This window comes from Lasioglossum baleicum, chromosome 1 (genome assembly GCF_051020765.1).
Source record: "Lasioglossum baleicum chromosome 1, iyLasBale1, whole genome shotgun sequence".
Classification (NCBI taxonomy): domain Eukaryota; kingdom Metazoa; phylum Arthropoda; class Insecta; order Hymenoptera; family Halictidae; genus Lasioglossum; species Lasioglossum baleicum.
This window is the reverse complement of record NC_134929.1, coordinates 8,568,116-8,582,489: the sequence shown is the minus strand read 5'-3', so window position 1 is coordinate 8,582,489 and position 14,374 is coordinate 8,568,116. Positions and strand designations below refer to the sequence as shown.

The 14,374-nt window shown below is 43.9% G+C and overlaps 1 protein-coding gene across 1 annotated transcript in view; it reads right to left on the bottom strand.

The window, feature by feature from the left end:
* LOC143212319 (uncharacterized) overlaps nucleotides 1-14,374 on the bottom strand; it is a 90,180-nt gene that overhangs the window by 64,221 nt on the left and 11,585 nt on the right. Inside the window, exon 4 of the mRNA XM_076430982.1 lies at nucleotides 6,235-8,341. Coding sequence (XP_076287097.1) covers nucleotides 6,235-6,325 — 91 coding nt within the window. The 5' untranslated portion in view covers nucleotides 6,326-8,341. The remainder of the gene's footprint in view (nucleotides 1-6,234; nucleotides 8,342-14,374) is intronic.

Sequence of the window (14,374 nt, the reverse complement as noted above, 5' to 3'; positions counted from 1 at the left end):
GTTCCCATAACGGAAAATCACTGGAACGAGGTGTTTCGCGTATTTCTATCCGAATAAATATGCACGCGTGGGAAGGGGTCAGAAGGAAGGAGGAAATGGAGACCTTGGACGTCTCCCTCCGCTCTCCCCATCTCTCTTACTCTCTTTCTCTCTTCCTCTTTTATTCTTGAAGGAAGCGATTAATAAACCTTCGGGCGCCATAACCACGGCTTAATAACCCCGGTTAATACACGTTTCACTTTCCACGGCCATGAATGGCCGATCCTGACATCCAGATCCAGCCGTGGAATCGAAACATTTCGTATTCATAAAAGAAAAGTGACGGGGCCGGTTTTGCAGGTGTATGAGACAAATATTGAATCTGCGGCTGGCCTACAGCGTACGATTCCATTCATGGCGGAGTCAGGTTTCAAGCAATACCGAGGCCCCATTGCTAACGTTCCTTCAAACGTCCCGCCATTGCGGTATTGTCCACTTTTAATTGTAGAAGATGAATAAGCTTTGAAAAGCGCCTTTTTCTCATGTAACTCTTAGCAATGGCCGTTTTTTCGGAATCTTTTCTGCACGTTATTCGGTAAACGAATTCTCCTAATCGCAAAAGAGAATTAGGTTGTTCAGTTCGATTTTAAAAATGTTGCGAACACTTTCATATTAAGACTTGTGTCCGCACTCTACCTTCCCCCCTCTACGACGCCATTCCCCACGCTTCCGCCACGGCCCGGTCGCGTGACTGACAGAGAGAGGGTAACTTTTTCCCCTTAATTCGTTCTCCCTGTCGGTCAAGTAAACCGGGGCCACATTGAATTCTGTTAATCTGAAATTCTCGGAACGAATTCGAGGACAGTGCAACGCCGAGAATTCACGGTTTCCCCGCTCAGTCGAAGAATTACACAACAATTAATGAAGTTTGCCAACGAGAAGACTGAAGTACTATTGAATATCTCGTATGGTCTCGAAGTTTCCGAGACAGAGCAAACGGCGCACGGGACACCGGGTAATTTAAGTTAAGTCTCGGGAACGGCGTACTCGCCTGTTAGAAATACCTGGTTACGGATAAATGGGGTGCAGGGGCGATGAGTCGAGGAGAATCAAAAGATGGAGGAGGATCGCGGAGGACAACGCAGCGCGAGAGAGAATGCGATACACGACGCCTCTAATTATCTTAAACGCGGCCGGCGTAATTTATCCCGCGGTCCCGTGACGTCCTTTCCATTAAAACTTCGGCCACTTCGGCGCGGGCTGCCAGCGAAGAAGTGAAACGGCTGAACTGGGACGATTCCGGGCCATGAACGACGATTCCACGGAATCAAGGCGTCTGCTCTAATGATTTAGATAGTCCCCGGCGAGGGAAAAAATGTTTTCAACTGGTAAAGTTCGGATCGCCTTTAAACATTTTCTCTGTTAATATCAGATGATCGCAAAAATTCCTGCGCGATTTTCGGAGGCTCTAAAAATCGTTAGGTGACAATTGTAGAAAGTAGAAACCGACTATTAATGATAATTTTCGAACTGTGGATTTTTGTGCAAATTAAAAATTGTTTGCATCAAGTGTGAGAAACGGGAACCAAATAGAAATCTCTTTCTTCCTTTAACGATTTGAAAATAAACTGAAGCCGATACATTAATGGTCTGAAATTTTTTAAATCGATCTGCTGACTTAAATTGCATTCTATCATAAGCATAGAATATTGTCAGAGCGCGCGTATGTTACACATACAGGCATGTCGAAAACTATGAATAACATGGTACAAGTATTTTAATCAATTTTCGCTGAAAAACTTCATAAAAGGTGTGCAATCTTCTGGTGACGCGGTGCAAGACCACAGCAGTGGCTACCGGGACGAAACCAAAAATTCCTTTCACCGCTTAATCTCGTAGGGAGCTGTCTGGAGGATAGCGAGACACGATCGTCGAAATCGCGGCTCGATCAGCGTTATCGTGCGGGTAACGAGCGTGAAACAGCCGCCGGAATCGGTCTTATCCCTTGTCGGCGATATATCTTGCGCGGGCCAGATGTTTTGGGTGCATATGCCACCTCCAATAAACCGGAATCGCTCGGATATCCCTTTCGCCGAGATAGAGAGGAATGGAAGGGAGGGAGAGAGAGAGAGCCAAGATATCCAGAGAGCAGTTGGCACGGAGAATTGGTCAGGAAAAGCGATGGTAGCTAAAAGGGGGTTGGCGGACAAGCCGAGGAGATCGAGCCACAGTTTTCCAACCCGAGGAATGATATATAGATCTGGCCTGGCTCGGACTATGTAAGATTCATACGCCGTGAGCCGACCAGGAAGAGAAGGCAGGAAGAAAGAATCACTTAGCCCCGTCCCGTGGAATCGAATTCGGGCAGGGACGCGGGAGGGGTTCTGGGTGGGATTTGAAGCCCGATCGCGGCCCGACGCCACAGGATAATGGATGTTTGATGGAGAAAAACCGGTGAATCGGTCCCGGGGATCAACCGGACCGGGAGAAACTGTCTCTCTGGTGACGCGCGAATTGTAGACGTCACGGCTGATCCGCAAAAAAGGCCGCCGCAGCGATAAGTAATAGCCTCGATTTGTACGTGTCCGGGGTAGAAGACGTCCTCGATGAAGATTTATCGGGGAGACGATTCTCCCCCCGATTTCGATAGGAACTTCTTACACCGGTTTCTTCGGGATTTCATATTAGAAAAGTTCCCCGGGCTTCCTCGGTTATTTTAGGCAGCTAAAATGCTCTCCGGGCCGGGCGGCTTCGTTGAATGCGACGGACACGTCTTTGATGAACGAATGATCGATCATCCGTTTTCGAGAACGCGAACGTTTTTCTATGAATCTCGACGAGAAAAAGAAGCTGATTGGATTCTCACGTGGACAGACCGGTTCACAATGCTTCCATATGCAAACATTCAAACTTTTAGCTGAGGCTGACGAGGTCACTTGGCACGATATTCTAGTCGGGGATCAATTCTCAGAAAATCTAGCCAGAAGTTCTTATGCACATCCGGGACGCGATACAAAACCTCCGAGATTGCTTTAGTGAACCTAAGCAGTTAGGCTAGAATCCACGTAGAGAGTTTTAAGTCGAGATCGTGGAAGATCAGAAAAACTTCATAATCACTGATTCGACATCGAGAGGAGACTTCTTTCGAAGAGCTGCACATCTCCAGATCTGCTGAAGCGATGGGTTTTTTTCATTTTGGTTCCTCGAAGGCGCTTACCATGATCATCCCTCACGAGCTCAGTATAAATTCTTCGAAAATTGATAGTTCCTACGGATTGGCCCGTGGAAAAACTTGCCGGATCCATAGATCCGAAGCTTACTTCGCCTAACGACTCCGTAAAACGCAAAGTCAGTGGGTTCTGGGGGACGGTTTTCTTCATTATTGATCCCGCGTAGTCTAAAAAGCTCGAAGTTTGAAGCTGCTGCGTCCGTTCTTCGCGAGCTGAGCTACTCTGTCGTTTCGTTAGCCGGTTTTTAATCCGTTCGATCCCGTTAGCGACCCTAAACATTTCGAAGTAACGCCTTCAAAGTGAAAAGCTTCCAAAGCTTTCCTAAGTTCCAGCCGCGTCGCGTCGTTCACCGTCGTCTTTTTGACGGACATTGGAGTCTTAGACCGCAGCCTAAGGCCGACTTGAAATATTCGAACCGGCTGAGCAGCCTCGATTACCGGCATGGCACCGGGACAAGACAATAATTCCCCATCGAGAGAGAGAGAGGGATAAACGCGCTTTAACCGAAACAGCTAAAGTTCTTAGACATTTACCACGGGCCGTAACAGCAAAAGCGCGCACCGTACCATTGTACGTAAACTCCTAAGCACTTGGCCCTACCGTCGCGCCAACTATTCTTGGACGCCCCGAGTACTTAACTGCACACGGCGTCCTTAGTTCAACGCTTAAATGACGATCCCGCCGGCAGCGCGGCCAGACAGATCGTTAAACGGGAATCGAAACTACGGGGGACAGCCGTCTTTCGAATAATCCGCGATTCAGGGGTATTCCCGCTTTCACCGCTTCGGGAAACAGAATTTTTCTTCGTTCTCTTACTGCTTTTTATCGTAACTAGCATTTGCGATCCCGCGGAATAGACGTGCGTTTTATTTCAATGCCGCCGGGGTCTCGCGGAACTAATATATATTTAATAACATCGAAATAGTTCATCTTGCGCGTCGTCATTCGCGCAATTTTGATTACACGCATAGTCCCGCAAGATTTACGGGGTTTCACATCTGTTTAAGAAATGCGGGACTAAAAAATTTGCGGGATTGCAAGCCTAATAGTAACGCCTTGTCTTCCGGCGATTATTCCATAATTATTACAAAATCTAATAATTACATTTGGGATTATTGTGTAAAAGCAAATTCATAAACTCCCATTTGGTACAGCACAATTATTGACAAGCTTATTAATAGGCTTCCGGTAGATGAAGCGTTCAAAGTAGCACAGAAAGAGAGAGAGAGAGAGTGGGAGAGGTCAGGTAATTCGTTATGGGGATCGCAACTACGAGGACACAGCTGTCTTTCGAATAATCATCAAATACAATTTTTCTTCCGCTGCATTCTCTTACAATTTTATATTTTAGAGACATTAGGCACAGGGGAAAGTTCGCGTGGTTTTCTTCCTAGAAATGAACTGAAGTCAAATTTCACAGAAAGTTACATTTAAGTCGCTGATGTACATAATGTGCAACTTTAATTGCTTCGACATTCTGTTATTTATAATTTTGTTTCCATGAAGCACTGGGGCGAATCTCCTAAAAAAGTAGAAATTTTTCCTTTCGACGACCTGATTTTGTATTTTACCCCAAGAAAATCGAATTAATACGAATTTTATAATAATCTCTAGGTGACAATATTTTCTCCATATTCTCTGTCGCCTACAAGTTGTATTCAATAATAAAAAATGCTTCAGGAAGGAGGAAACCCGTCCGAACGATAAATTTGCATGAGACAACTCTGAGCGTGCAGATTAGGATCGAAACCGAAAATCCTGACAGAGTGGATGATCGATCACGGGAGCCAGATTTCGATCGATTACGCTAGTTAATGAACGCTAATGCCTCGGTGCGTTCACCTCCACGAATCCTCAAATATTGCGCAACGGTTGATCCATGGTTGATCCAGGGATCGTGCACCATCGCGGAAGACAATGGTCCCCCGAATGGTCCCACGGGCATCACGTGGGAAAATGGCGCGAGTTTCTGACATCTGCCGATGCAGACTTTCTTCGGAAGTCCGTCGATATTCTGCCGACAATGGTATTCCGCTCGTTTTTCATCGGTCAGAGATCGGCCGCCGATAAACCGGGAACCGTAATGAGTCGGAGAACTATGGCGGCGACCGATCCTTTTTCTAATGAATCGCTCCGCACGCGGGACGAGACAATGGCGAGACGAAACGGAAGTGGAAATCGGGCTGCGACCGAACATACGAGCAACGATCGCTTTGTAACGTTCGAATGATGATGATGTTGCTGCCACGGTGATTAGAAATGGGAGATAGCCGTCATCGAATCGGTAACGGTGAGCGTATATCGCGATGAAATTTAGGAGCATAATAGAAGAAAGTGTTGCATTCTCCTACTGTCTCCATCGTACGATTCCGTTCTTTGATAAGTTCGCTGGTAATACTTTTTTCGATAAAACAAGAGGTTTTCTACAATGTGCTATAACTTCGTACGTTGTTATTTCAGAGTCTGTTTCGATGCCTCGCATGCAAATCAAATCATTATTATCACGTTCGCTACCAACGTTTGTTTCGAGAACACCTGTCAAGAATTATTCACTTTCTTCACAATTTAACGAATACTTCTTTCACTTCACGATGTCACGATATCCACATTAAACTACGTTGACTATAGCAGAATTTTTGTTACATCGATTTCATTTGTCTGGCATTAATCTAAAAAATGTTGATGATGAAAAGAGATTCAAATAAAAATGTGTCCTCTGATAAAATGCAAAGGTAAACTTTGTCGTAAACAAGTTTTCAATAATAACACGTACAAAACTAATACCATTTTCTTTGCGTAAAATAAAGACCGTAAGCGTCGCACGCGCGTGGCGTTGGCAGCGAACGTGTTAACAAAGAAAGTATGGTAACATAAATTCAGACACGCTGCAAACGCGGACAACTGTGATTAAGCAAAAACTACTTCGCCAATGGGAACGTTCGCAGAATTCTCAAACCAGATCGTAAAAAGGTAGCGAGGTAGTTAGATGTTGACAGAAGGGTTAAATAAAAGTGCAAAGACTCACCAGGCTTGATCTGCTGGGGTTTTCCGCCGATGGTGGTTGTGTCGAGGAGCAGGAGCGCCAGGACGAAGAGGATCCTGGCGAGGCTGATCATCCTGAGGCTGGTTCCAGCCGGTCTGGGAGTCGGAACGATATCGCGGCTGAATCTGTTGGTCTGGAACCGGCAGACCGAGATTGGAGGATCGTGGGTGCGTGATGTCGGATCCTGAGGTCGACCTCGACTCGCGGAGGTCGTGCACAAAGACGACAAGAACAACGGCGACTACGACGACGATTATCGGAGGAAAAGATAGTCGAACACCGGGCACGGTGGAGCGGCTACGTGACCAGGCGAGGATCGAGTGAGTGAGGATGGACTGACAGACGTGCGGGCGTACGCACGAGTCAATGAAGTGAGTGGTACTCACCCGTAGGAGCCCTCACCTTACCCAACCCAGACCTCGTCCCCTCGCCTCCTCTCTCGCACGTCTCCCTTTTACCTTGGCTCCCTTCTTTTCTTTCTCTTCGTCCTCCGGTATCGTCTTCTTCTTCTTCTTCCTCTTCGTCCTCCGGTATCGTCTTCTTCTTCTTCTTCTTCCTCTTCTTCTTCTTCCACTTCTTCTTCTTCCTTCTTGCCCCCAGCAATCCTCTTCGACCAACTCCTTTCTTCCTCCTCCTCTTCCTCGGAAAGAGTATCGTTCCGTTTCTCCCGTTCCGATCACCCCGCCTCTCTCCTTGACCCTTTTTCTTCCTCGTCTTCGACCGCACGCGCTCCGATCCGCCTTTTATCCTCCTCACTTCCGGGTCAACCGGCGTTGTTCTTCTAAATGCTGCCAGAATTCGCCGGATCCAACGAGTCGACTTTCTTGCTTCGATCCTTCGGCTGCTATCCGCCGGCTTCCATGTACTTCGACCAACCTCTTTCGTTTCGAACACGCTTAAACACCGCTTCTTCTTCCTCTTCTTGTTCTTCTTCTTCTTCTTCGTCTGTAACACGCCTGGGCCCCTTCCTCCCGCGAGCATGTGATTTTCTCTGGCATCAACCCGTCCGTATTTTTCTGAACATCAGATAACGCCCTTCATCTTCGCCTACCTTCGCTTTTTCTTCTTCCGTCTGCCACGTACTCCTCCTGCCCACTTTTTCTCCTCGATCTACGTCCCCTGATTCCTCCTCCATCATGTACCCGACAATTTCATCACATTTCCGCACCTCTTCCGCTATCAGGTCTTCTTGCGATCCCCCCTTGCCACTTCATTATCATCTCTCAACTCTCCTCGCGGATATCCTGTAGACATCTTTAACGGTTTGTCGACATCCGTACTTTGAATTCTACGCTTCATCGCATTTCCGAACCTCTTCATCCTCTGTCGCTTTGAACTTTTGTTACGAATCCGTATTACCATTTTTTCACTTCCGGCTTGGTGTTCCTGTAGTAAGCATTCGCAATGTATCTCCTCTTCCGCTCTCAAAGTCTTTTCATGAATCCTCTTGCTGGATCTTCATTATCATCTTTCAACTTTCCTCTTGACTTTCTTCTATCTTTAACATCCACTCCTTTAATTCTACGATCCTCCTCTCTCAGATCTCCTCGTGATCCTCTTGCCACTTCATTATCGTCTTTCCACTTCCCGGCTCGGCTTTCCTGTAAGCATTTTTAATGTGTCGCATTCACCAATTTACGCATCTTTAGCCGCTTGCTCCTCGAGGTTCTCGGACGATCTTCGACTTTCCGAACGAATTAATTGCGTTTCGACTGGCTTATTGCATTTCGGCTGGTCTGGCGCGGGCCCGAGCGCACTTGCTCGTCATCCGCGCCTCCGCTTTTGTTCACCTCTCGTCCTTCTTTTTCTTATCATATCCCAGAGAGCCGCCTTTCCTCGGCCTCCTTCTCCCGCTTCGAACACTCTTTCCGCCTCCTCTTTCTACCACGCCGCGCGGTCCTCCACCGGTACCTTCCATCGGCCTCTTCCTGCTCTTCCTTTTGCGCCCCCCTCCCCTTCGCCAGGCACTCCACCCCTCGTCTCCTCGTCTCTTCTTCGTCTCCACCTCTTATCTGCAGCCACCTCCGCGTAGCTTGTACAACGCCGGTGATCCTCCTCATGCAAAGATCCCCGACGCGCTCGCCTCTAACTGCAAGGATATGTACTTTACGACGGCTTTAGCTCGCGCTTCTCAGGGAGCTTCGGGATTCACGTGCCGCGATCCTGCCTCCTTGCGTGTTCCCCCTCGGTTTCTGTCGTATTACCGTACTCTCTCCCCCCGTCCCTGCCCCGCGCCCGTAACGACCGACGAGTAATTTCCACGGGAATTGTCAGATCCCCTGGATTTTACTGTCCCTTACCTTCTCATTCTTTATTTTTTCGAGAGCCACTTCGTAAATCCTCGACGGTCTCATTCGAATCGGTTTCGACGTATTTCCGTCCGGACCGGAAGAATAAACATTTTCTGCGTCAACCGACACGGGACCGTTTATTACATTTCAGTTGGAAGTATCAAATAGTTCATTGAATTTCAATTGAAAATGCCCAATAGAATTCATTTGAAGCGACTACCCGGTAGAAATTGCGTTTAAACGATTGGTAGAACGTGTACATTATCATATACTATAACCTTTTTAATATTGGACCAGACGATTGAACTTTTTTGAGGAGTTGAAGTTTGCTGCAAAACGTGAACTTTTTGAAAGAAATTGCAAGTTGTCGGAGAGTTGCTGAGAAAATACTAAAAGTTGTAGTTTTTGCAACTTTTTCGTGTGGGCTTATATGGAGAATTTAGAAAACACGTTTCGTAGATTTGTATCAATTAAACATCCTATTCTGAAGATTTCGTAAAAATCGGTCGACGTTGCAATGAGCTACAAACGTTTAAACATGGAAAAAATTGCAATTTCTCCGGTTATTGGGCCTCCGAATGCAATAAATCTAAGAATGCTTACTTTCAATGTCTGTAATTTTTGACAATATCGTAAAAATTACATTGAAATAATTTAGTTTAAAATAATGTGATGAGAAATAACCGACAAACTCTTTTTTTTTAATTTTGACTGCAACACGCTGTTGTGTAAACCCAAACCCTTATCAGTAGCTAATATTGTAGAAATTTCTGTCTCCTTAATTTCAGCAAGTCGAGAACAATACTCTGCAGCAAAATAATCACGAAGCTCCAGCTCACAGATACGCAAAGAATGCTTAATAGATGGTAACGTGATAATGGAATATTTTGCCGGAGCTCTTTGTGCAGAATTACACTCCCGCAGTTTAGATAGAAAATTCAACAGTAGCTTCTAAACAGAACGTTTGTCCCGGTAATTCGGTGTACACTAAACACAAACAATTTGGTACACCGTTCCCATTTGTATGTAGATATACAGCGAGACAAATTAAACAGAATGTGAACAGCGCACTCTGGCTAGAACTGCGTTACAACGTTGATAGAAAATTGAACGATATCCGGCGCGTACAATTCAGTCCGCGGTACAATAATACACTTTGCGCGACCAATTTATGGATACAAAATCGAAAACCACCGGAGACCGAATAAAAAATATCGGACGCGCACGGCATTTAACCCACGGTGCAATAATACATTTTTAGCGTCATTTTATGGAGACGATATCGAAGGACGCCAAAGTATTCAGGTACAAAATAAAAAAATACGCGTACGTTTTCATTCGTGATGTAATTGTATATGTTTACCGTCGATTTGAGAAAATATAATCAAAGTAAATTAAAAAATCAAATACAAAAACATCAGAAAATTGAGAGAAAAATAATTGCAATAAATATAAAGGAAATAAAATAGGATACTATGCACATACGGCGCTTAATAATACATTTTCGTCCTCAATTTGAGAAGTGAAAATCGAAAGGCACCGAAGAATCGGCGAACAAATTAAATAAACACCATATGGATTTTAATCTATGATGTAATATTATATTTTGTACGCTTCTGAAAAGGTAGAGTGAGGAAAGAGCTTCGAGAGGCAGAATATAAAAGCACGGTAACCCAGAAAATAGAATTGTTCTATACCACTCAAGCAGAGTTTACAGAGAAGGGAATTCAACGATACCGGCCGTAATGAAAATAAATGTCTTAAACAGCACTTTCAAAAATGCATTCCACTGCTGACTGTTGCGACTCCCACGAGCATGCTATCGCGAGTGAGCCCCATTTCTCGAGTTCCACTACGGGAGCACCATTCCAGAAAATATTTACATTCAGTCGGTGTATTACAGATGAACCGGAAAAGGTCAAGATATACCCCGACAATATGATCCGCTCGTAAAATTCAACCATGGAAAAATGGCGGCGAATGGTCCGCGGATATTGTGTCGTAAATACACGTTTGTAATCGAACGCGAGAGAACTCCTCGAAACCAGGGGCGAGGAACATTGAAAATTTCCACGATGGAAATAGTTCTGCGCTCGGACAGGATGCATAGATCAAGCATACTTTCATTTTTTATCAACCACCAGTTGCGGGTCTCGCACTTTGCGGTGTGGAGCAGTAAGTTTCGCTCGCCGCGAAATGGCCCCAAAAACCTGGCCAGAAATTATTTCGATCGTGATACCGGCTGCGAGAAGAAAATTAAGTGGCGCGATGCATCATCTCTACACGCTATTAAGTGCAGAAAAGGGAAGTTTAACGTTGTGCCGGTTTACAATGCCGCTGTTGGCTTCGAGTGATAAAAAAAAAATTATCTGCGGACCAGATGCTCGGCTGTTCCGTTCCCTTCGGCTAAATGTTCCAGCCGCAAATCTTTTTCGATCGCTTAAAACACTCGAATTGTTCATTAAAATTTAAATGAAAATTCAAATAACGCGTACATTCAGGCGGTAGACTCGTTTCCAGAATTGCAAGGGTGCGGGACGCTTTTTAGTAGTCAAAAGCGCTAGATGAAAAATCAATCTAGAGCCCCGTCTCCCTCAAAAGTCCTATTTTTCGTTTACGAGGCGTAATTTGCATTATTTGGCACGTGTAGCTGTGAAAATAGCAGTTGTATGCTTCCGAATAATGCAAATTACGCCTCGTAAACGAAAAAGTAGGCATTTTTGGGGCGATGGCGGTCTGGATCGATCTTTTATCCAACGTTTTTGATTACTAAAAACCCCCATTTTTGTATTATCGAGAAATGAGAATTGCAATTCTGGAAAAACAAGTCTACTCCCTTGAGTAAGTTCCCAATCTTTTTACATTCACAAATTTTCTTCAGACTCCTATGCGAATTTCACTGCAGAATAAAAATTGTCTGAGTCAATTATAAGAAACAGAAGTTAAATAAAAATATTTTATTTAATTATGCACACCCACAACGTTCGATATTTAATTACCCTTAGCTTGAATTTATTTAATTGCACACGTACGTCGGTTTCGATGGAAGCGTGTTCAAAGCGAAAAGTAATTGGGCTGTTTATCAGTTTTCAATTCGAGTATTATTAATTCCCGTTGCATATAGAAAAGATTAAGTGAATACCCCTTTTAGAATGCAGCCGAAACATCCCTTGCGAGATTATATTAGCCCGGAGTACGAGTGCTAAGTGTAATCATTGAATCAACCGAAGAATGGGAGCAGAATCGGTAAAAACTACCTCGAAAGCAAATTATGAATTTTAATTGGCAGAAAGCTGGCTGGCAGAAGTCCCCAGGCTGTGTAATAATTAAAAAGAATCGCGCGTGCGTGTCCAGGGTTGGAAACGAGCTCGGAGTTCGTAAATTTGCACGTCTGTCGAACTATGCTGAAAGTAGCATGCGTCCAGGGATTAAGAATAGATGACGATGAACGGTATAGGAAGTGGCGAAATTTTCATGCGCAATTTCACGCGGTGCCGAAAGAAACCGGGGGGTAAACAGAAAATCGTATTACCAAGTAAAATGATTTCGAAACGGAATAACGTTTCCATTGAGATGCGGTACACCGTACAAATAGCTCGGGATGTTTGCATAGGATGGGACACAGGCGAAACTCATCTTTTCAGATGTTTCCCTGTACGCCGATCGTCGGAGCGGAGCGAAATGAATAGGAAAAAAAGAGGAAAACGAGGTCGCGTTGTGCGAGTCGAGAACGAGCACTATGAAGAATGAAGTGAACTAGTTCCTATTAGCTTATTTTCCACCTATTTCACTCTGCTCCGATCGGAAGCCTATAAAGATTGTATTTAGCAACCTTTCAGGAAACTTTCATCTATAATCTCGCTCGGAAATGGCTCTTCAAGAGTATACATGTGTATAGTAAGGCCAATGCCCCTATTACAAAACATTATTTTAAATTAGTCTAGTATTTTCGTACAAAATTTCCTTCATAGCTGAATGTGGTAGCACAATTTTGATCATGAATGTTTTATAGTATTGTAAATAGAAAGCATTTTTACATTTTAGACAGTTTCGCTTATTTGTATGATCCGACATGTAATTCTAAACATTTCAATCGGAATATACAGTGAGTGTAAAAAGTATTCGTACGCCCTTCAAAGTAGAATAACTTTTTTTATAACTGTACCAAACGACCTGATTTTTTATAACCAATTAGAAGCATTCGTTTACGAAATGATATGAAAAAAAAGATTTTCCAAAAATTATAATTTACGAGGTTACACGCAGAAATAAAATAGACAAAAAAGTTTTATAAAATGCCTTTTTCATTTTTGCATGCAACCTTGTAAATTGTAATTTTTGGAAAATCTTTTTTGCGCATCATTTCGTAAACCAATGCTTCTAATTGATTATAAAAAATCAGGTCGTTTGGTAGAATTATAAAAAAGCTATTCTATTTTAAAGGGCGTACGAATACTTTTTAAACTCACTGTATAGTAAGGTCAATACTCCTATTACAATACATTATTTTAAATTAGTCCAGTATTTTCGTACAAAATGCTACTTCGTCCGCAACTGAATGTGACGGCACAATTTTTATTATAAATATTTTTTAGTATTGTAAATAGAAAGCGTTTTTACATTTCAGACAGTTCCTTTTAACGTTTTAATCAGAATATACATACATCGCGCGTGAATACTTGAGCAGAACCTGGGACAAGCTTGTGAACGAGCATTTCAATTTTTGCTGAGCAGAAATAGGGACGTTTCATACCTCGCATTAAGTAAACTATGATTACGTTAAAATGTCTGAACAAATTTTTTTAATGCAATGTTTAAAGGGAAGTTCAAATTTAATATCTAATAAGTTTTCTGCGATAACAGAACTCTTACATGATGAGTAGACTGCAATTATAGCTTTTGAAAATGTTCAAAAACTGCCAGCATCTAAAACATGACAGAATTTAGTACGATTTTGATTTAATTCAGATCTAAAAAGGCTATCATCTATTCCGCTTTCTTAAAATTCGTCTCCAAAAATTGAAAAATGCATAAACATCCGCAGTCTAATGATCAGAAATAGGGACATTGACCTTACTTTTCCAAAGTACTTTACTAAAGATCTCCACTCGAATTCCGTACGTGTTCGTTGAATTTGCTTTTGATTATTGTCGTCGTGAAAAGAACTTCATATTCTCGGATGAGCTGTCCTGTTCTCTAAATAATCGCGACTCCTTTGCCTCCGTTCCTGTATATCCGCGGACAACATTAAAACGAAACAGTGTTCGAGAACCGAGAGAGGTTCGCCCGGAAGATCGGATCTCGTTTTCGATCGTTCCCAGCCCGAGGCATCGAAAAGGACCCGTTCAAGGCTTAGATGGGAGATTAGTCCCCGGATCACAAAGTTGCTCGGCCACGGTTTCTTCCGGAGCCGTTGTTAAACTCCACTTTCGGTTTATCGCGTCGCGGAGAGGAGTACGGAATCGGAAGTATCAGCCTCGATCCCCGTCCACGCTGTCTTTCAAGTGCCGTGGGCGACGAGACACCCGTAGATGCAGAAGAAAATTTCATGGGAATTCGCGATGTCCTCCCCTGATAACTGAGATTGCGCAGTAAGGTCCGTCTGAGTGGCTCCCGTAGAAAAATCGTGGGAACTTCCACCTCGAGCCGTCCTTATTATGCAGGCGTGCTCGAAATTATCAAAAATTGGTTCCGGTAATGAGCCGCCGCTCCAATTTCGCCAACAAACTTCCATCAAATCGGTTTTCGAGCACCTTCATCCTCCGAGAAGATGAACACTCACGGACGCGTTCTTTGTTCAGGAAATTGGCCTTCAGTCTGTTAACTTCAGG